The 24,097-nt window shown below is 41.3% G+C and overlaps 1 protein-coding gene across 1 annotated transcript; it reads left to right on the plus strand.

Annotated features, from left to right (window-relative positions):
• Positions 1 to 8,978: 8,978 nt before the first annotated feature.
• Positions 8,979 to 23,947, plus strand: LOC311004360 (protein NLRC3-like). Its single transcript, XM_083996387.1, has 9 exons — positions 8,979 to 9,004; positions 11,813 to 11,965; positions 15,100 to 15,352; positions 15,490 to 15,522; positions 15,648 to 17,448; positions 17,562 to 17,822; positions 17,911 to 18,084; positions 20,845 to 20,891; positions 23,312 to 23,947. Exons 3-9 carry the CDS (start codon positions 15,109 to 15,111, stop codon positions 23,875 to 23,877), a joined length of 3,126 nt encoding a protein of 1,041 aa, XP_083852513.1. The 5' UTR covers positions 8,979 to 9,004; positions 11,813 to 11,965; positions 15,100 to 15,108; the 3' UTR covers positions 23,878 to 23,947.
• The last annotated feature ends 150 nt before the right edge of the window (positions 23,948 to 24,097 follow it).

The following is a 24,097-nucleotide window of genomic DNA, read 5'->3' on the forward strand; positions in this document are numbered from 1 at the left end:
TCGCTGGCATTTTGTAAAGTGTCTAAAAAAAAAAAAAGTTTTTTCTGTTGGTCCTGCCCACAGTTAAAGCTACTGCAGGTATATTCATAACATCATACAAGCTTACTATCCAAAAAAAAAATATTTAGCCTAATATATAAAGAAAGTGACTAAACCTCCATAAATGAACTTTCCTTTGGGGTTAATAAAGTAATTCTTATCGTATCTTAAAGTCCAAATTTAGGTGTAGGTAATACTTTTTTTTTTTTAAATTCTGATTATTAATTAATCATACTCTATTACAAATACTGCTTTCTTTTTATTGCTGTTGCTCTTTATTATCTGTGCTATACTTCCTTTACTGTTGTCTGCTGCTGCAACCTTGTAAATCCCCTCCACTGTGGTACAAATAAAGGATGATCTTATCTTAACCCTAACCCCTAACCCTATAACTAAACTTACATAATATTATTTATAGTGTTTCTAATGGTTCTTCTCCCTGGCTTTCTGCAGACGACCACAGCCGTGATGTTTGTCTTTGCCTCATAAAGCAGGTCAAAGGTCAGAGAGGACTGAGGCCTTGAACTGAGCCCACTGGCAGCAGAGACATTTACAAACCACAGGTCTATTCTTACCACTCACATGATGAACCTATTTCTGTGCTGTCAGGTAGGGAGGGGGGGGGGGGGGGGTCAGATGATCTATCTCTACAGATCACAGATAAATAAACACACACACACAAAAACATCAATCATTTATAATATATATTTTAATTTTTGTAGAAAAAATAGTTTATAAATCATGCAGTCGGTACATCTCTGGAGCCATCTCACATTCAACACATCATCATCATCATCATCATCATCATCATCATCATCATCATCATCATCATCATCATCATCATCATCATCATCATCATGAGATTAAACTCAGATTAGAACCGTTCTCTTTAAAAGCAGTGAATATAGTTCTTTCTTATGTGATCGTCTCAAAACCGATATTTACACTTGAACTAAGTCATAAATATGATAAAATGAGAATAATGTTTACAAATGAAGATAAATACGCTGCCAGGAGGCCCGGAGGAGGCACTGTATCTATTAAACAGCTGAGAGATTAAAGGGATAGTATCATTTTTTAAAAGTGGGGTTGTATGATCTACAGATAGCCCCTAGGTACTTTAATTGCAGTAGAAGACTCTCTGCACTCCTCCCGTTAGCAACGCCAGCCCATAATAGCCCTGCCCAGAGATTTACTGTGTTTTTCCTGCACTTTGAAGGGCTGGAAAAAATTATATTATAGTGAACAATGGAACTGTGTATTTCTTTCCAGGTAAAACCTCTTTTAGGTCTTGAAAATAGGCCGTTTCTTTGGGTCTGTTCACAACACTGTATGTTGTAAATCTCTGAGCAGGGCTATTATGGGCTGGCGTTGCTAACGGGAGGAGTGCAGAGAGTCTTCTACTGCAATTAAAGTACTTAGGGGCTATTTGTAGATCATACAACCCCACTTTAAAAAAAAATGCTACTATCCCTTTAAAGTAAAAACTCTTCACTTTGACTCCAGCTCAAAAAACAGAAGAATAAAAACTATTTCTTTACTTCTTTGAGCTGCAGAGGTCAGACACTGCCGCTGCTGCTACTTCCTGTTTGAGATCAACCAATCACAACTCTTATAATAACCATAATAATAATAATAATAATACATCAGCTAAAAGCAGCATCAATAACAACAGCTTGAAGATTTGTATTTATCAAGGTTTCAAACCAGCGACCAGATTAAATCTGGCATGGATTTGATTCTCTATCACAGTCTAAACATCGTCACTGTCTCAGTCTTGTATCATCAACAGGTTTCCTGTCACATCGTCTCTGTTTGTGTATTTATATACAACAGATACATCACATTGTTGGTATTGTTAGTGACAGTGGGTTTTCACACTTGCTCAGCTGCATTTCAAAAATAACACTTACACTGCTCTTATTGCACACATGAGAAAAAACAACACAAACACCCTTTAGCTTTGTAATAATTCAGCAACTCTTATGTCCAGCATCGCTCTCTAATAATAATGACCAGAGCATAGTGTAACAGGAAGAAGAAGAAACAAAACACTGCCCCCTACTGAGCAAAAAGTAGTAGTTACAGTACAGTTAGTCCGTCTGTCTAACCTGCCTCTGCCCTTCACTCTTATATTTATATTTATATTTATATATTCTACTATAATATACAACATGTGTTTGTCTGTGCAGATGAAGAAGTCTTTAAACCACGGTGTGCAGGTTAGTAGCTGAGCCTCGTCTCTGGTTTTATACCATGACGTCATGGTTTTAAAGATTAACAATCTATATATTGATTGATTGTAACAGGAGGAATCCTGACACCAGCGATATGGATTTAAGTTCCCTGATGTAACGACGTCGACTTTACAACAGGAACAGAGTGAAAATATGTTTAGTTAAAGGTAGATTATTAAAAACAGATATAAATCATCCCCCCCAAAAAAAAAGTAATGGATCCCTAACAACAACACATTGACATTTACACTGGTTAATGTTTGATGGGGAGTTTGAAGTCACACCTGGTTTAGTTTCTACTAGATACCTGAGCAGAACCTGAACAGTCTGGTGCAGTCAGATCAGATCTGGTCTGAGTTGTTGCGTTGTGCCCTTCGTCACAGACCATCATCAAGGTTTCTTAGTGTGTTTGTATTGGACCCTGGTCGTACAGCGATTGGTGCAGCCGACTGTGTCATCACATCATCATCATCATCATCATCATCAAAGTCTGAGGCCCTGGGGGCTTGAAAACGCAGAAAAGTGACACTGCCACCTCGGCGCCTGGCGTGCTACAACATTCAATTCCACAGACTTTTGCGTCGCCGTGTGCACGCGGATTTCCACCCTAGAAACGCTCGTCTAAACACGGAATAAGTGTAAACGCCACTTTACACTGCAAAAACTCAAAATCTTTCCAAGAATATTTGTCTTATTTCTTGTCAAAATGTCTCATTTCTAGTCAAAACTAATCTCTTTCCACTTAAAATAAGACTCATCACCTAAAAATTAACTTGTTTTTAGATCATTTTCACTTGTTTCAAATTATTTTCACTTCAAAAATCTGCCAGTGAAAGGAAGTTTTTTGTGCTTGTAATAAGAAAGAAAAACTTGCTCCACTATCAGATTTTTCTACTTATTTCAAATGAAAATAGGCTTGAAAAAAGTAAAAAAAAAAGTGTCTAAAAACAAGCTACTTTTAAATGTGATGAGTCTTATTTTAAGTAGAATGAGATTGTTTTGACTAGAAATAAGACAAATATTCTTGGTAAGATTTTTGAGTTTTTGCAGTTTGACCGTTTCCGTGTGAACGTACTCTTTAACGGGTCAATAATGAAAAGCAGGAGTTCCTCTCAGCTCTCTGCTTCCTGTCTGATCCTCTCAGCTAATTATTATTATTACATTCAGTCTGTTATCTCCTTGACAACATCCAGAAGCTTCACCTCAGACTCTGCACAGAACGTGTTTTTTCTCCCTTTGTTGTGTAGAAACTGAATATTCAGAGGTTTTTCTGACTCTTGAAGACATTCCTCATCTGTCATGGTCGTTTTCAGACCAAAATAACTGATCAATTAATCAATATAATGATCAATCAATGATGAGATAGTTGCGTGGTGTCGCTGTCATTAACTACATCTGGTCCATGTTATGTATACACTCTCCATAAACGGGTGTTTTATTTTGAAGGGTGCCGTGCCGTCTTTTCAAAGTAAAGGTCAGCGCAGGTTCACAGGTTTACAGATGTGATGACACATCTGCTCGACCAATCAGGACCGACAGCGGCGCTCGCTCCGCCTCACGCTCGCAGCGCCAGGCGGCTCTCGGGTGATGGAGGTGTTCAGCACCGAGGTGGATCTGACCTCTGATCAGGTCGCTGGGAGTGAGTTTGGTCGTTGCAGAGAAATAAAAGGCACTGACATGAACATTCAGTTGAACTCAGGTGTTCTCTCTACTAGGGATGTCACCATTACTTGTTTTCACAGTTAATCGCGGTATTAAACGCCACAATTAATTAATCGTAAAGATTCCTCCAAAAAAAGATTATGTCTGAACCGGTTGTGGTTGAAAATTAGCCAACTTGGCTAAACCGGCATGTTTACAGAAATGTTTATTAATGTGCATTGTCTGTGTATATTTAAACCAATAAATTCAAAATTCGAACCGTATCGGCAGATGTGGCACCAAAGTAAAGGTAAATGCTCAGATACTGGTCCATACGTAACATTGAACTGGTAGGAATTTAAATGCTAGAGTCAGTGTCATTTGTAATAATAAAAAAAAGGATTCAACGATTAAAATCACCATAACTCACTGAATATTCAACTGATTTTCAAGCCGCTTGGTTTATTATAAATGTCAGACAGATATTTATGATACAACAACAATCTTGTAGGCTATCTAACATACATTTAGGCTACATACACCCACATGCATAAATACACTGAAATGTGTTCTACAAGGGTCTGACTGCTGGGTCAGAAACCCCGGACCAAGATGGCGGCCGTGTTGACATACGCTGAGAAGCAGAAGGCGGCCTCTAGTCAGTATATATATCTATGACATCAGACCCAGCTGGTCACCTGACCTGAACTCACCTGTTGATGAGCGGCGCTCTTCTGGACACTTTACACACAAAGCGCTGCAGGAAGCGGTCAGTGAAGTAACCGTGAGCTGCAGCCGACACCTTACTGACCACACTGCTGTCGTTGGTGCCCTGCACCTGGGACACACACACACACACACACACACACACACACACACACACACACACACACACACACACACACACACAGGATAGTTACGTTACTCACAAATACTGTAGTAATAGTAATATTTATTACAGGTAGAAAGAGGAAATCACTTTATATTCAGTAATTGAGTGTCTAAGTAGCATTAATCTGTTTCATTCATGTTCTTGGTGATAAAGAACTAATTACAACTGCTACATCATCTAAAACTCATCATGTTATCATCACATTAAATAAAAATAAAGAGAATCTCAATATGGAAAATAACTTTTTGATGTTTTTTCTTAGAAAGAAAAAAGACCTGATTCATTCTCTGGGAAACCAACTTAATCCATATAGAAATAGTATTTTCATTATAATTCTACTGTTTTTTATTCTACTGTTATTGTTTCTCTGAATGATTTCTTTGATAAAAAGGTATTAAAACAAAACAATAAAACTTAACACACTGTGTTGTTTGATATGTTTTAATTGAGTCATGTTTGTCAGATGAATGAAGGAAAAAGTTCATATGTCCCTGTGAATTATTGTGAAACAAAAACATAAAGTGGTTTATATGGAAATAAGTAGGGTGGATTCGCCTAATGTGGGACACTGCCTAATGTGGGACACTTAAGCTTAAATGGGTGTAGGTCTTCCTATAGCAAAAGAAAGTTAATGTAAATGTGGTCTCACACAAGCTGTGATATTGCATTATCAAAATCACATGACATCTCAAATGTCCAATCATAGATTTGGGAGGGACAGCCTTCAAACCGGGGGCACCCTGTGTGAAGACCACCAAAATGCTAGGTACTAAGGGTTTGGACAAATATAATGTTAAGGCCATAATTTATTAAAAAAAACAAAATGATTGCAATTTTTTGTCAAAATGTGTTTATAATATGTTGATGCATTAAAATATATCTTAATATGGTGTAACCATTCTCAATATTTAGGATTTTGATCAACATTTCTACTGTCCCACTTTAGGAAACATGCTTTCCTAAAGCGGGACAGGTGGTTCTTCCTAATGTGGGACAGTGCTTTTCCAGGTAAAACTAATAGGTTGAACAATAACAATGGTTGTTTACATGGTTTTATTGTTATAATGCATTGTTTTGAATATTTTACAACAAAAGAAAATTATATTTATTAACTGGAAGTGGTCATTTACTGTTAAAGGGGTAAATGGCTCTGAATTTTTTTCTTTCTTGTTTCTAAATCTTGTCTTTTTTGATAATGTTCATGAAAAATGTTGTGTTTAGAAGTAATCAAAGGATAGCACATTATTGATTAATTAAATGGAATGTATTTCAGATCACAGTGGCAAAAAAGAGTAAGGCAATGAGACAAAATCAGGGAAAGAAAACATGGGAAAAGAAAGGAAAATAATCAAGCAAGAGAACTCAACCAGTGGAAAAAAGACAGGATGAGAGGAGACATTACTGAATATAGGGAGATCACTGATGGTGGTGTCCCACAATTGAGGTTGTTGACCAGGGCTTGGAATGACCCTAATAGTCCACTCTTTAGCGAAGGGTCAAAGGTCACCTCCACCACACAATTGCTAGAAAACCATTAATACTATAGAAGATGAAGCAGAACTAGGACAATAAGTGATATTATTGAACACTGGTTTGCAATCTAGCATTTATCATGTAAATTAAGATGACTTTTAAACAGACTTTTTAGTGTCCCACATTAGGAGCATGACTGTCCCACATTAGGGAACGGAAATTGCCGCAAAAAACTTTGCAATCAAAGTTGAAATATGTTTGGTATTTCTTTTAGGAGTGTGATATCAGAATTTTCTCTTTGGATTCCATTAGATCACAACCTAAGGATTTCAGAATGGTACAGGATGTAGATTGAAAGTGTTTGCTTCATATCACAATATACACCAGAAGTCTAAATTGCAAAAAATGTCCCACATTAGGCGAATTCACCCTAGGCCTAATGAGTAAATATACTGAACTGCTGCTACATAGTTACTGTATAGAGTTAAAGCAGAAGGAAGTGGTCCGGTCGTTTTCGCTAATGCTGCGTTCCAGGCAGGCTTTTGAAATCGTCCTCATTGGATAAAAACTGTAGGATACGATAAATGTTTTCTCTTCGGCTCAGAGCAGAGCAGAGGGACTGAGAGACCCGTGTTTCAGTCCAAACACTCTATGTAAGTGATTGCTGTCGGAAGATACAACTATTTAAGACTTATATTAACACAAATATATCACTTAGGCTACTTCTGCTTTAAGGTTTAAATGTGTTGTTCACTGGTAAAGTAAAATCAATGTTCAACATGTTCCTCTGAACTGTAACGTTAGTAGTGATGGAGTAGCTGCAGCAGCATGTCATGGAAATCCCTACTCTAGTTTAGTAACGGAGTACTTAGTTGCAGTTCCTCGGTACAGTAACGTTACAGTAACAGTAGCTACATGACGTGTTTTTACCGCGGTGTCTCTTCGCTGCTGCTGCCGCTTCTTCGCGCTGTTCGCGGGCATCGTGTCAGCGGTGAACGGAGCCTCTTAACGGGGCCGCTTCACCGGGAGTCTCTCCGGTCTCAGTCTCTCTCTCTCTCTGTCCAAAAACACCCACGGACACGGAGCTCCGGTCCACACGGGTCATAACAATTCAAACATCCGTCACGTGGAGGTCGCGTCACTTCCGCCGCTCCGCTCCGCCGCGTCGCGCTCTGCCGCCTCCCGCCGCGCGGAGGACGAAGCTCCCGCCGCTCAGAGCAGAGGCCTCGACTGCTGAGATCAGTGGCTTTTACCTGTAATATTCACTTCACACGTTACACTAATACTGTGTCACAAACAAACTTAAGGACGTTTCTTTCAAAATTATACACTCAAATTACCCTGTTAATCAGGCCATCTCTAAATTTAAAAATATTAATATCCACTGTACTTTTTGTGAACAGGAGGAGGAAAATATTTGTCATCTTTTTTTTGAATGTCGTTATACTCATTTGTTTTGGATAGGACTAGAAAACATGTTTAAATGTTTGACAGGCATCAAGATTAAACTAAAAAAAAAAAAAGATATAATTCTTACTTATGATGGAAAAAACCTTAAGGGAAAGGAATTGTTTTTGTTGAATCTTTTTATTTTACAAGGAAAATATTATATCCATAAATGTAAATGCTCATCCAAAAAAACATATTTTTATGAGTTTAAAATAGAAATCAGATATTACATGCAGCTATTACAAAATATGAAAGACAGAAAAGCTATAAAAACCTTAGAATATTATAAATTATTGCAAACAACTATTTAATAATACCTATAATATAGTGTTGGTACCCCTTTCAGTGTATATATGTATATATGTTTTGTTTGTCTGTTCATGGTATGTTTATTGTTTGAATATTTGTATGTTTGTATAAATGTTTAATAATAAAAAAATAATAAAAAACTTCACAGGTTACATTTATTATTTCATTTTCAGGTTGGTTTATGTTCAGCTGCAGGTTAATTATCACCATAGATACGCTGGAAAGTATTATAGGATACAGTTAATAATGTTCAGGAGGATGCACTGATTTGAACACCTGCAGTCCCTCCATCTTCCAAGACCTCTCCCATCTTCTCTTCCTTAAGAACCTTTATTAGAAAGATGGATTCCTTATCATCTGGCAATGTTTATTTTATGTTTTTTCCTTCTTTTTCTTTTAAATTGGCATTATTTTTTATTGTCATTGTCATTTTTGTCTCCTTTTTTCATGATCCCCCTGTCTGCTTTGTCCACCTTTATCTTTCTGTATAATGCATAATGTCAACATATGTCTATGTTATGTGCTTAGATAATGCTGTTATGCTCATCTCACCTCAATAAAGCACAAAAAAAAAGAAAATCTGTTTTTCCATGGATGTTTTCTAGGAAGCTCCCAGTTCTTCTCCTGTGGGTGTTGTCCCTGCTGCAGTGGATCAGTGTCGCCCCCTGCTGACGCTCCTGACCACATCACAACAACACAACACACACAGGGGAAACACACACATGTTCTTCTGACAAGCGGCGGACTGGAGATCGATATTATCATGAATGTTTTAACTCTTTATGGTTCAGTAGTAGAAATAAACAGCAGTAAAAACACCAGTCTGTCTACTCAGATTACACATGTCACCTCCTCCTCCTCCCCCCCCCCCCCCCCCTCCTCCTCCTCCTCCTCCTCTTCCTGTGTAAAGTTTACTTTCACTTTCACCCAGCGGTTGTGTCGCAGTTTATTTCGTCGTGTGAAGGTAAGGTGAACAGTCTGAAGGTTTTCCTCGTTAACACCTGTCGTTACCTGAGTTCTCTGCCCTTCAACTTGTCGTTGTGTTGTTGTTGTGTTGTTATAATGTTACTGTAGCTGAGTCAGAGCTGTAACTGTAAAGTCTGGACCGACAGAACCGTGTCCTCCATGTTGTGTGGGTGTTTTTTTTTTTTTTTTTTTTTTTTAAGTCTCTAATACAAAATACAAACATTAAAGGCACATTGGTAATAGATAAATGCACAGTGCTGAATCAGCTTGTTGTGTGGATGTTGTGGGTAGAAGCCATAGTGCGAAATACGGGGGGGTTTGGGGGGGTCGGACCCCCCCGATTAACCCCTTGAGACCCCCTGAAAGACTCAAAAGCAAAATCTGAGGGCAGGGGCGCAGATAGGTTTTTGAAACTGGGGGGGACAAAGCTGTCAGCAAAGCAAACTGATTCACACCAAAAGAGCAGGCTGTAAAAAACAAAAATGTAATTAAAACACTTCTTACTGTGCCTTACAAACACAAACAGCAAAGCCTACATATATACAAAAATAAGTTTGTAAATAAGTACTCTACATGAGTTTTCAATAAGTGGCCTCAAATGCAAAAACAGATTAAACTTCCTGTCTGCATAAATGAGCCTGTCAACCAACATCACAGTACAAGCATTTTATTTTAATAAGCTTAAAATAATAAAATATATGTTATTTTGTGTAGTGCATTTTTGTCTATAATGGTTAGTAATGCCTACAAAGTTCAATTCTGGACTCTAAAAAATAATTAACTGTGTCTGTAAGGCGAGATAATAACAAGCTAACAGGCTCAGTCATTCAAATTCAATGGAGGTGATGTATGACAACAACACAATAATTGTGTTAAATACTGATTCACCTTAAATGGAACACATTGCGCCGAGTGTTAGTAACTAAAATAACAGTTCACGGTTTAAAATGATGACGTTAGCAATCGCTGTTGAAACTGTAACCTAACAACTTAGAGTCTAGACCATTAGACTTGGCAATATCACGGATTCAAGCAGGCCTACACATTTCCAGAAGACCCCAGAAAGCTGCAATGGACGATTTAATTGATAATAAATAAATGCATAAAGGTTTCCCCCTCCCCTCCCCCTTGTGAAATTGGTCTCTCTTCCTCTATTCTCACTCTGTGTCTCTACTACGATTTTACTTCCACGGCGAGATTTCTTTGAACAGACAGACTACCAACAAAAATTGCAAGGTGATATGATAACGTTTATGATAACACACAGTTTACTTACAGTTGATGCTTTTTGAAAAAACGATGCAATCGTTTTCTGCTTTTTGGGTTTGGCTGGCCTCATCTTGCATGCCGTTTTGTTGTTGGTAGTTCTAGGTTATGGGGTCCTAAACTAGGAGCTGTCCCACTGATGCCTGTCATATGCGTTCTGGGTAACTATGGTAACCAGGCTTGAGACGACGCAGCCTACCCAGCTCAACAACCGAATACAGGAGTGTAATACCGTTTCTCGCCACATAGCCCATACGCGTCCAGAGAGGCGCTATTTCGCATTTTTTTCGCATTTTTTTTGCATTTCGAGATTTTTCTCTCCATAAAAGTGAGGGGGACGGATCCAAGTGAATCAGAATCTGGGGGTGTCGAGTCCCACCTGTCCCACCCTCTATCTGCGCCCTTGTCTGAGGGGGGTCTCAATCTTGTCAAAAAATAAATAATATAATATAATATAATAATTTTATTGTGGTCAATTAAATGTGTTTAAGATCACCATGTCCAGTATTCATAATTCAAAACATTTATTCGTTTAACATTAAGCTGAACCGTGTCACCTGCGCATTATGCAAATTAGCCATGTGCGCCAGCCCAGCGCAAGAGTCGAGCCCACTCGCTATCAGAACAGAGGATCCCGTTCCTCTCCCACCCTCTGCCGAAGAAAGTGAAGTTGAGGCCGAGTGCTCTGAAGACGTAGCCGCAGCCCCTGCTGCTGGCACTGGTGATTGGCCGCCTTTTTTTCTTTTTCTTTTTACACCTAAGCAGGTGGGGTAATGGAAATACCGCAACCCTTGGTTTGACATTAAGGCAGGAATATAACTTGAGGTAAGAGGCTAGCCTGCTTCAGCATACTATGGCCTGAACCCCCAGTAGTGTTGTTTGGCCAGGCGCCTGTTGTGAGCTATTTGTCTGTGCTTTTTCAATTTTTATGATGGCCCGTTATACTAATGTGATTTGTGGATGTGTTCAATGCTGTGTTTAAACGTATTTGCCAGATGGATGGTTAGATAAGGTTACATGATCGGTCATAGTTGCAGGCTGAGGATCTCGTGCACATAATTGCACGCCAGTCTCTGATCTCCAGATTTATACAGTTGTTATTTGAGTGCACGAGTTTGGTGTCTTTCATTCATTTTAATTATTGTATTTTATTTATTGTCTATTCGTTTCTGCATTGCCCTGATCGCGCCAGTCTCCTATACCTGGCATTTATTCATTGTTCAAGTGCGCCAGTGTGGTGCCAATTATTGTCTTTTATTTATTGAATTATCGTCTATTTATTATCAATTACTTTCTGCATTGTAATGCACAACTTTGCCTCTCCTTTTTAGGCTATAGGCTAATTTTCTTGGCTTATTGTAATGTTATAGTCCTACTTTATAAAAAGAAAAAAAAAACGGTATTGCGCAACAATCGCGAGTTAGGGACCCCCCCGAATATTGATGGGTATTTCGCACACTGGTAGAAGCGCTGGAATAAGAGCAGAAGCAGAGTTAGTGGATGGTCAGTAGTTGAACACAGAGTGGTTCTTTGTGTGCAGCTCCACTTCCTGATGACTGGAGGCAGCTTTACCGCCTGAATCAGCCTGTGGAGGAGGTGGAGAGGAGCCGCTGCCCTCCCGCTGTCTGAGCCACTAAACGCGGCCTGAGCTCGTCTGGACAGCCGCTGGAGAACAGCTGGGACTTTGTCTGTGGTGAGTAGAGTGGTCTGTCATTAGAGTTACACTACAGGACTGATGTGGACTCAGTGTCTGTCATTAGAGTTACACTACAGGACTGATGTGGACTCAGTGTCTGTCATTAGAGTTACACTACAGGACTGATGTGGACTCAGTGTCTGTCATTAGAGTTACACTACAGGACTGATGTGGACTCAGTGTCTGTCATTCGCCCTCATGTTGTCCTGGGCTCATTTTCACCCCAAACCAAAATTCTTTCCTTCATAATTTTCTATTTTTTTGTGTTTTTTTTTTATCAAATGGCCTGAAATTAACGGAGGTTGTTTAATACTATGGTATTAACAGTTACAATACATTTGAAGCAATTTGGTTGGATTTTGGGTGTTTTATTGAAAACACAAAACATAACATTATCACAGAAATTGTGTTTTTATTCAACTTCAGACCAACCTAATACTAATTTCACACCTCATTTATATGAAATAATACCTATTTTCTGAGTTTCACAAAACAGAAAATGACCCCGACTGATTTGACTGCTAAAAAGCACAAAACATAACGCAGGTGGGCACAATTCGTAAACAAGACACAAGAATTATCTTTCTTGCAGCTGTTAGTTTATTAACTTTGTTTATGAACTTCAATAAAACAATTTATGTATGAATTAAGCAATACCGTATACGCTCAGAACTCCCTTACTGTGATAATGAGCCCATACCACGGACTGATGTGGTTTTACAAAACGGTTACTAATACTGACAATATCAAAGAGAGATACACAATCAATTTCATGTAGTTTTTTGAATCAGAAATCCATATTATCTAATAAAATAGTCCCACTGTAAAAAAAAAAAAAGATGTATATATTTGTATATTCTGATGACTGGGTTGTAGGTCTGCATGTCGTCTTCTCCTCTGCCTTTTTTCCAGGAGAAACTGAGCAGCACTGCTCAGTCCACTCCATTGTTAACACTCCACGAAGTCAAAGTTAACCTTGGACATGTTATGTTAAAACGAATGACCAGAGGGGTCATTCCCTGGCAAATCGCACCCTGGGCTACAGTTTATTTCAGAACTGTGTGAGTGCAGCCGAGAGTGGGGATTTCAGAACCACGGATAGCGCACGTAAAAAGATTTGACAGCCTTTTAAATGTGTTTGCTGCAAGCAAAATTATACATAATAAATGAAGACAGTGACAGATTTCTAATAAAAAACAATGAGTTGAATGTTCATTTCAGCGAATTTCAGAAATGTGTGAGTGCGGCTGGAGAGCGGGCAGAAGTGTTGATGTAGGTAGAAATATGGACTTGAACATCAATTTTGGCATGGGGAGGTTCGGAACAGCAGTGTTTAGGAATGGAGGGCTGTCCCAGAGAAGGTGAAGGAACTGTATGAAAAGGCAAAAGAGAAGCAGTGGAAATCTTCTTGGGAATACACATTTAATTGAGTTAAGCTACAGTTGAGAATGAAATTATTTTGTCCCCCCATGAAATTTTAACTTTTTTGTAAGTATTTACCAAGCGAGATATAAACAGAGATATAGATCCTCTACATCAGACTCAAAATAATAACAACATACAGAAATTAAACACAAATATACCAACTCATACATAATCACTTAAATACATATAACAAAATAATCAAAAAATCTCCCACATTACCTCAAAGAAAAACTACACAAAAAAGAAAAACAACAACAACAAAAAACAAAAAAAAGACAACAACAAACAAATTCATACCCTCGCTTTGTAATTATTACCTCTTAGTTCATACCTATTATTCCCAAAACTAACAACCGGCTCCACTGTGGAATCGTATTAGCCTCGTAAACCAGCCTCTCGCGGAAATGCATTTCATTTCATTTCTGAGGGAGAGTCTGGCCTCATCCCCCCTGTAAGCGTTTGGGGTGGGCGGGAGCTGGACGGGAGTAGTAGCGTTGACAGACAACCCCATTCAGCCAATCAGCAAGTTGGTGTAGTGACAGGGCTTTGCACCACTCGGTCCCTGATTGGCCAACGTGCTGTGTCAATCACAGCGGCGACGCTGATTGGCTCGGCCTTCTGAGGGTTTCAGGCCAAACGCTTAGAATGGGGATGAGGCCAGACTCTCCCTCAGAAATGAAATGAATTGCATTTCCGGGAGCGGCTGGTTTACGAGGCTAGAATCGTATATCTTATGTACAAGTTTATACACCTCAATCATGTCACCCCTATACCTCCTATAGACAAGGGTTGGCAGTCTTAAGTGCCTTAATCTTTCTCCATATCTTCATATCATATCCCTCCCTGGGATTCATTTGGTTACTCGTCTCTGAACTGCTTCAATTTTTTCAATATATTTTACTTTATAGGGACACCAGACAGAGCTTGCAAATTCGAGATGAGATCTCACCAGAGCTTTATACAATGGTAAAACAATTTCCTTACTTAAGTTTGTGAAGGTCTGTTTTATCATGGCCACCCTTGAATTAGTTATTTTTATTTAATCATGTGTTTTTGAAATTCTAATGCGCCATTAACCACCACACCTATATCCTTTTCCTCTTCTACTTTATGGACAAGCATATCTCCAACCAGATAGTTAACACAGTTGTTATGCCCTCTTCCAAGTTGCAGATATTTACATTTTTCTGGATTTAATTTCAATAAACAGGTATCACACCAATTACTCATCTAAACCGTCAGATCTTCTTCACAAGTAATCTTTTATGTGGGACTTCGTCAAAAGCTTTTTGAAAGTCCATATATACACAGTCAATTCATACAATTTTTATATCATAGTTTTATTTTGGATGCTTGATTTAATTTATGCACACCAAAACAGAATTATTTCACACACAAAAAAAACTACCTGGGTCAAAATGATGAGACTGTGTCTGAGTGAACACTGAAATACCTTCTGTCTGTTGTTGGCCATCACTGCTGTGAGTCACACTGATGTTTGTCCTGTGTAAAGATGGAAGACATTTCAGATTTATCCTACCAGTGTTAAATACTAAGTATAAGTAATAAACAAACATATTACAAATATTACAAGTATTAATTAACAAACCAGGGATGTGATGGCACTAAATAGAGTCACATCCCTTACCATGATAAATGGTGGTATCAGTCTTAGTGAAACAGTGTCACTGATCTGATTCTTACAGACAACAAAGATGGCGATGTCTGTGAAGGAGCAGCTGCTGCGGATTTTGATGAATTTGGGGAGTGCAGAGCTGGAAAGCTTCCAGTGGTACCTGCAGAATGCCGACTTAGTAGATGGTTTCCCTGCCATCCCAAAGTGTAAGCTGGAGGATGCAAGCAGAGAGAAAACGGTGGACTTGATGGTCGACATGTATACTACTGAGAATGTTCTGCAGGTGGCGACGTTCATTCTGAAGAAGATGAGAAATAATGAAGGTCAGTCATGGGAAGTGCAGCCAGTGTTTTACCTTTGTTAAATCTCTTGGCTTTGTAACTATTTCCACACAGAGGACAAAGTCAACTGGGTTGGTCCTGCTACTCCTCATGATTAATGATTCCCTTTCCTCCAACAGGACAAGACCCGTCAGCAGCAGCAGCAGCAGCAGGTAAAGTTCAGCACCTTTTGTGAGGGGATGTCACATTTCACGGTTGTAGTCATCACCATGACTATGACCTGTTGTTACGAGGACCTTTACCTTACTGTCCTATTATCTGTTGTTTATTCATTCAGAAGCTCTTCACAAATGCCAGCCTAAACTAAAAAACAAGCTGAAGGAGAAGTTCCAGTGTGTGTTTGAGGGCATCGCTAAAGCAGGACACCAAACCCTTCTGAACCAGATCTACACGGAGCTCTACGTCACAGAGGGAGGGGCTGGAGGGGTCAATGATGAACATGAGGTCAGACAGATTGAAACAGCATCCAGGAAACCAGACAGACCAGAAACAACCATCAGACAAGAAGACATCTTTAAAGCCCCACCTGGAAGAGACCGACCAATCAGAAGAGTGATGACAAAGGGAGTGGCTGGCATTGGGAAAACAGTCTTAACACAGAAGTTCACTCTGGACTGGGCTGAAGACAAAACCAACCAGGACATACACTTCACATTTCCCTTCACCTTCAGAGAGCTGAATGGGCTGAAAGAGAGAAAGTTCAGCTTGGTGGAACTTGTTCATCACTTCTTCTCTGAAACCAAAGCAGCAGGAATCTGCAGCTTTGATCAGTTCCAGGTCGTCTTCATCTTTGACGGTCTGGACGAGTGTCGACTTCCTCTGGACTTCCACAACACTGAGATCCTGACTGATGTGACAGAGTCCACCTCAGTCAACGTGCTGCTGACCAACCTCATCAGGGGGTACCTGCTTCCCTCTGCTCGCCTCTGGATAACCACACGACCTGCAGCAGCCAATCAGATCCCTCCTCAGTGTGTTGACATGGTGACAGAGGTCAGAGGGTTCACTGACCCACAGAAGGAGAAGTACTTCAGGAAGAGGTTCAGAGATGAGGAGCAGGCCAGAAAGATCATCTCCCACATCAAGAGATCACGAAGCCTCCACATCATGTGCCACATCCCAGTCTTCTGCTGGATCACTGCTACAGTTCTGGAGGAGCTGTTGAAGACCAAAAGGAGAGGAGAGCTGCCCAAGACCCTGACTGAGATGTACATCCACTTCCTGGTGGTTCATCTAAAACTGAACAAGGTCAAGTATGATGGAGGAGCTGAGACAGATCAACACTGGAGTCCAGAGAGCAGGAAGATGATTGAGTCTCTGGGAAAACTGGCTTTTGAGCAGCTGCAGAAAGGAAACCTGATCTTCTATGAATCAGACCTGACAGAGTGTGGCATCGATATCAGAGCAGCCTCAGTGTACTCAGGAGTGTTCACACAGATCTTTAAAGAGGAGAGCGGCCTGTACCAGTACAAGGTGTTCTGCTTCGTCCATCTGAGTGTTCAGGAGTTTCTGGCTGCTCTTCATGTCCATCTGACCTTCATCAACTCTGGACTCAACCTGATGTCACAACAACAACCAACCTCCAAGAAGACTGAAACAACAGGAGGCAAATCTGCAGAGACAAACTTCTACCAGAGCGCTGTGGACGAGGCCTTACAGAGTCCAAATGGACACCTGGACTTGTTCCTCCGCTTCCTCCTGGGTCTTTCACTGACGACCAATCAGAATCTCCTACGAGGTCTGATGACTCAGACAGGAAGTGAGTCACGGTCCAATCAGGAAACAGCCGAGTACATCAAGAAGAAGATTGAAGAGATTCCCTCTGCAGAGAAAAGCATCAACCTGTTCCACTGTCTGAATGAACTGAATGATCATTCTCTAGTGGAGGGGATCCAATGGTCCCTGAGCTCAGGACGTCTCTCCACAGATAAACTGTCTCCTGCTCAGTGGTCGGCTCTGGTCTTCATCTTACTGTCATCAGAAGAAGATCTGGACGAGTTTGACCTGAAGAAATACTCTGCTTCAGAGGAGGCTCTTCTGAGGCTGCTGCCAGTGGTCAAAGCCTCTAACAAAGCTCTGTAAGTGTAGAGATAGTTGGATTTATTCATCATTATATAAAAACCCTTCTGTCTTTCAACAGGACAGATAATAAACTCCTTTCTTCTTTAATTCCTCATGATCATTTCTTCAGACTGAGCGGCTGTAACCTCTCAGAGAGAAGCTGTGAAGCTCTGTCCTCAGTCCTCAGCTCCCAATCCTCTAGTCTGAGACACCTGGACCTGAGTAACAACAACCTGCAGGACTCAGGGGTGAAGCTGCTGTCTGGTGGACTGGAGAGTCCACACTGTAGACTGGAGACTCTGGACCTGAGTAACAACAACCTGCAGGACTCAGGAGTGAAGCTGCTGTCTGCTGGACTGGAGAGTCCACACTGTAGACTGGAGACTCTCAGGTGAGGATCCATCCTGTTTATCTGATGCCACTTGAACACAGCAGCAGGTGTTGACAGAGGGTTCCTGTGTGTTGTTGTGTGTGTTCAGTCTGTCAGGATGTCTGGTCACAGAGGAAGGCTGTGCTTCTCTAGCCTCAGCTCTGAGCTCCAACCCCTCCCATCTGAGAGAGCTGGACCTGAGCTACAACCATCCAGGAGCCTCAGGAGTGAAGCTGCTGTCTGCTGGACTGGAGGATCCAGACTGGAGACTGGACTCTCTCAGGTATGGAGAGGCTGCTGCAGCCACACACACTGTCTGATAGAGGAGGAGGAGCTGGAACATCTTCTATGGCCCCGTTCACACCTGGTCACACCTGGTATTAACATCTGTCTCAGGTGATCCATGCACTGATGACATCAGATCCCATCACTCTGACCATATCCAGAGGTGGTGTAGGCCACAGTGAAGCTCCGCCCACTCCACTGACGTCCTCTGTCTCAGTCTGACTCGTCCCAACACAGTTTATACTGAAGCCAAAATCTCAGAGTGTTTCAAACATGAGCTGTGCGGCTTTCATCAGTCACAGTGATGAACTACTGGGATCAGGAGTTTCTCCTCATGAAGACTTCAGTGTCTCATCATGACTCACTGTGTCATATTCAGGAGAAGAGATGTCAGTGATGAAAGCAGCTGTTGGCAGCTGTGCTCTGAGTCTCTCCAGATGTTTGGATCAGACTTTATTTCAGAGTGTATCAGGAAACATTTCAGCTGCAGCTGGTTGAACTGCTCCTGAACCAACAGAGTGTTTGACCTGAACAGTCCCAGAGACTGTAGACACCTGTTGAGTGTGGACACACTAACAACAACACAGCAACAAGAATCAAAGCATGTCCACTGCTCAGAGACATTCGTCTCCCAGCGTCTCCAACCAAGGAGGAAATAAGAGACAGAAACCAGGCGGCACCATCAGATCTCTGTCTGGTCAGATATTGATGATCAATAATCAGCTCAGTCTCTCTGAGATCCTGGTCTTGTCCTGATGAGATGTGTTGTTGTGTTGAGGAGACAGTCAATCACAGTGTGACATCCAGATGTCCTCACTGTCCAGAGGCCTGGAGCTGTCAATCAGAAGACAGTGAGTGTAGTGAACAGTGTAATAATCAGTGTTTGTGGCTGAATGTGTGTGTGGTCAAACAGCTGTTTTCAGACTGTGTGTGTGCTGACTCCAGATCAGATGAAGCCACAAAGTGGCTCCTTAATGAAAGTCTCCAGCAGCTGGAGCTTCACTTCCTGTCTGAGTCCATGTGCTCTGAGCTGAGCCTGCTTCTCTCTGCTCTACAGTTTCTCTGCTTCCTCTGGACTCTGACTTCAAGTCCAGTCAAAATGTGTGGACAGGTTTGATGGAGCTCAGGACTGGTCCTGAGGACGGCTGCTTTATTCCACATGATGTGACTGATCTCAGTGAGTCAGTGTGTTGCAGCTGATCTGTGTGAAGAGCAGAGAAGAACAGAGTCATTGATCATGAGATCCTGATCCGTCCTGTCACTGTGATCAGATGGTTTCTATTAGAGCTCCTTCATCCACTCACTGCTGCTGTGGCTCCTGTGGAAACCTGCTCACAGCCTCATTCTTCAGCTTCCTGGGGAGTTTTCTTCAGACAAACACAAGTTGTGTTCACACTCAGTGTTTCTCACTAAACTCACTGTGTGTTTCACTGAGCTCTAACAAACGTGTTGAGTGTGTTTCCTTCCTCATCAAACACTGAAACCACACTGCAAAAATTCAAAATCTTACCAAGAATATTTGTCTTATTTCTAGTCAAAATGTCATTTCTAGTCAAAATAAATCTAATTATACTTAAAATAAGACTCATCACATTTAAAAAGTAGCTTGTTTTTAGACACTTTTTAATTTTTTCAAGCAAATTTTCCACTTTAAATGAGTAGAAAAATCTGACAGTGGAGCAAGTTTTTCTTTCTTATTACAAGCACAAAAAACTTGCTTTCACTGTCAGATTTTTCTACTTATTTCAAGTGAAAATTTGTTTGAAACAAGTGAAAATGATCTAAAAACAAGTTGATTTTAGGTGATGAGTCTTATTTAAAGTGGAAAGAGATTCGTTTTGACATGAAATAAGACAAATATTCTTGGAAAGATTTTGAGTTTTTGCAGTGCATCCACTGTTCACAGCTGCACTCTTCTTCTTTCCTGGTGCATTGTGGGATATCTGGGCTGGTCAGCTCCATAGATATATATAAGAACTAGATGACTCACCCCCAGCTGTTTCCCAAAGACACGGCGTAGCCAGTACGGCGGCCATCTTGGAACGGGCAACTCTCTCCCTCAGAGCATTAAGCCTATGGTGCATATTCTGCTATAATGACCATAACTTGCTCAGTTTTTGTCCGATTTCAAAACGGTTTGATTTTTATGAACGTTTATGCAGTTATGATGCAGCATATTTAGAATCATGGATAATTTTAATAATATATATATTTTTGTAAAAGTAACATTTTAGTGACATTATGCAAATAGTTAAAGTAATAGCTACATATTGATTTATTTTACACAGAGTTATGAATCGTTTTTTTAGTGCAGATGACTGGATCACATATCTACTGCACTGTAACTGCAGCCAGAGTCAGAGCAATTTGCCCGTTCAAATATGGCCGACTGTGAGCTGCGCCTGCGTATAGTGCGATCTACCCCCTTGGTCAGCTCCACCTGTTGTGTCTTCATCTTCTTTGCTGTGACGTGTGTTTGTGCAGCTTGAGAGTCAGAGAGTGAAAGTGTGTGTCTCACACTGCAGTGACATCACATGGAGAAAAGACATGATGAAGTGTTTCCTCCTCGTCTCCTCCTGCTCTGTATCATCACTAGATAAAGACTCCAGCTCCTTCTTCTCTGTGCTCAGTGTTCATCCAGACATACCAGCCTCCATGTGAACACAGTGATAAAACAGTGTGTGTGTGAGAGCCATGTAATGTCCATGTGTGCATGCTGACAGAGAAGGTGCTGCTCTGACCCCCCTCCTCCTTTCAGGGTGGAGCCTGCTGGAGTCCCATGGTTGACACCAGGTCTGAGGAAGTGTAAGTCTGTTTTTACTTTGATTCATGGAAACGAGGGATGCACATGTTGAACCGTTTAACCGTTAACCGATAACAAGAACTTTGACCGATTAATACTATCATTTTTTTTTATTAGCTCCTTGTCGTCAACTCATGGGGGCGTGTCGACACCAGTGTTGGGTATAGTTACTTTTGAAAGTAGTTAATTAAGTTACAACGTTACCATCAATTAAAAGTAATCAGTTACGTTACTGCGTTACCTATTAATAAAAGTAACGCGTTAGAGTACTCATGCGTTACCAAAAATTAAAAGCCTTTTGCAGCGCCTCGCACATGCTGCAACTTAACAGACAGACACACAGCCTCTTTTAAATGCACTGAGTCCTGACGAATAACATCAGTCATCCAACCAAATTAACTCTACAGGATAACAATAACAGGAAAGACAGTCAGAAATATGCCACATAGCGGGTTTTTTTTTTTTTTTTTTGATCGCAGAACTGATCAAAATTCAGGAGTTGCCGTGAATCCCTCTCAGCGGCTTCACTGCTCGATCTGTCTGTCAGTTTGAACGGAGGACTCACGTGTGGAGAGGAGGGAGGCTGGCGAGACGTGAACGCCCTGCCTTGTTGTGTGTAATAAAAGTTTTTTAAATGCAGTTGAATGTACTGGTATCACACTGCTGCTACGGCAGCTATGGAGTAGAGATCCGGGGCTGGACCGGGGGAGAACTGGGCTGCCGCTCGCCGAGAGGGAGCTGCTGAAAGCAGCAAGCACTGAGAGCCGGCTGCTTGTTGCTGCTGGAGAAGCAGGTCCGTACGTGGAGCTGATCCATGTAAATGGGCCCTTAAATTGGATGTGGATTTTTTTTGCGGTCGATAGAAGCTTATCACCACCGCAGAGTGTGCATTTTACCGTTATGTTCTTGTCCTTTTCGCCGGCGAATTGAAACGCACGCGCACACACACACACAGGCAACGTAGGTCAGCCGGGCACAGACGCATCACAGCGCTGCGCCTCGGCTGACACATCCGCAGGTTGCACAGTAGTCTGTCTGACAAAAAGCAGGCTGCAGTCGGGATTTTCCTTTCCTTATCCGGCGAAAAGTAACGGATTACTTTTTTTTAAAAATAACTAAGTTACTGATTGCTCAACTCACGAAACTAACGCGTTACGTTACACGTTACACGAAAAAAGTAATTAAAGTACTCTAACGCGTTACCCACAACACTGGTCGACACGTGCAGCAGCCCCCATGAAGGAAGATCAGACCATAAATGTAGCTACACAGACATAGATGTGAATCACCTGTAACAACAGCGCTGAAAAAGCTAAATAAAAGAGGAGGCTGATGCAGCTCTCCTGCAGCTCCACAGAGGAGCTCTGCTGCTCCTTCAGTCTGGTGTTTGGCTGCACTTTGTAACTAAAACAGTTCTACACTGGACGATCTAACCTCCATATGAGAGATCAGCTGAGACAGAGCAGAGTGGATGTGGCACTGATCAGCTGTCACAGCGCACGTGTGTATTTAAAGGGATAGTTCAACATTTAGTCAAATTGGCCCATCACCATAATCCCTATAGTCATAGCAGTAGGTTCGTTACCTTTAATTGTCGGTGCAAGCTGTTTTTAGAACGGCGGAGCAGAGCCGTGAGCTGCTCAGAGCTACGCTACGGAGGCTCATTATGGGATTTCTTGGTTTCCCTCATCAAACTCATCAAATACACAATCCAACAACTCCACAACGCTCTGGTGGACAAGTTGTGACCTGCACATTCACCACGCTATGAGATAATAACACAACGTTACCACACAGAGTTGTTTTAGAGGGAAATACAGAGACTGCTTGGTGAAAAACTGTCCCTGAAGGCAACGTGCATCAGTGGTTTTGCATGAATTTCCCTCTAAAACAACTCTGTGTGGTAACGTTGTGTTATTATCTCATAGCGTGGTGAATGTGCAGGTCACAACTTGTCCACCAGAGCGTTGTGGAGTTGTTGGATTGTGTATTTGATGAGTTTGATGAGGGAAACCAAGAAATCCCATAATGAGCCTCCGTAGCGTAGCTCTGAGCAGCTCACGGCTCTGCTCCACCGTTCTAAAAATAGCTTGCATCGACAATTAAAGGTAACAAACCTACTGCTATGACTATAGGGATTATGGCAATGGGCCAATTTGTCAAAATGTTGAACTGTCACTTTAACGGCAAAAAACAAAACAAATGGAGCGTCATAATCTTATCGGTTAACGGTTAATAATCGGTTAACGAGCGTCGGTTATCGGTCAGAAAAGAAATTCAAAATGTGCATCCCCACTGGAAACAAAGCAGCACATTCAACCATCTTCACACTGTCACATCACTGACCTCATGAGTCTTCATCAAACTGTCAATAACTGATCAATGATCAATAACTGCAGCTGTGTCTTGTTCTCTCCATCAGATTCCTGTCGACTCACAATCGACACAAACACAGTGAACACAAAGATCAAACTGTCTGACAACAACAGGAAGGCAACACGTGTGGAGGAGCATCAGTCATATCCTGATCATCCAGACAGATTTGACTGGTGGGAACAGCTGCTGTGTTCAACTGGTCTGACTGGTCGCTGCTACTGGGAGGTCGAGTGGAGAGGAGTGGTTGAAATATCAGTGAGTTACAGAGGAATCAGCAGGACAGGAAACAGTAAAGACTGTTGGTTTGGAGGGAACAATCAGTCCTGGAGTCTGTACTGCTATGATGGTCGTTACTACGTCAGGCACAATGACAGAGAGACATCTATCTCCTCCTCCTCCTCCTCCTCCTCCTCCTCCTCCTCCTCCTCCTCCTCTGTCTCTAACAGAGTAGCAGTGTATGTGGACTGTCCTGCTGGCTCTCTGTCCTTCTACAGAGTCTCCTCTGACTCACTGATCCACCTCTACACCTTCAACACCACCTTCACTCAACCTCTCTATCCTGGGTTTGGATTCTGCTGGTCCAGTCCTGGTTCGTCAGTGTCTCTGTGTTGAGTGAAGCAGAGTCTCCTCCTGTCACAGAAACCTTCTCTCTGTTGAACAGACAGTTCAGTCTCTACACGTCTGTCTCTGTCTCTCACTCACGTCGTCTTCACAGGACAGAGATGAACACAGTTTAATAATGAACTCATCAGCGTCATGGCAACAGAAAAATCACTGGGACCTGAAAAACAAGAAGAAGTTTACGAGAATCACTGAGAAGAGTTTAAAAAAT

Source organism: Trachurus trachurus (assembly GCF_905171665.1).
Source record: "Trachurus trachurus genome assembly, chromosome: 21".
Lineage (NCBI taxonomy): Eukaryota > Metazoa > Chordata > Actinopteri > Carangiformes > Carangidae > Trachurus > Trachurus trachurus.

Coding starts and splice junctions, on each gene's coding strand:
- LOC311004360 (XM_083996387.1), top strand. CDS start 15,109: ATGGCGATGTCTGTGAAGGAGCAGCTGCTGCGGATTTTGATGAATTTG. Junction 15,353..15,489: donor GAAGATGAGAAATAATGAAG/GTCAGTCATGGG, acceptor TTCCTCCAACAG/GACAAGACCCGTCAGCAGCA. Junction 15,523..15,647: donor AGCAGCAGCAGCAGCAGCAG/GTAAAGTTCAGC, acceptor TTATTCATTCAG/AAGCTCTTCACAAATGCCAG.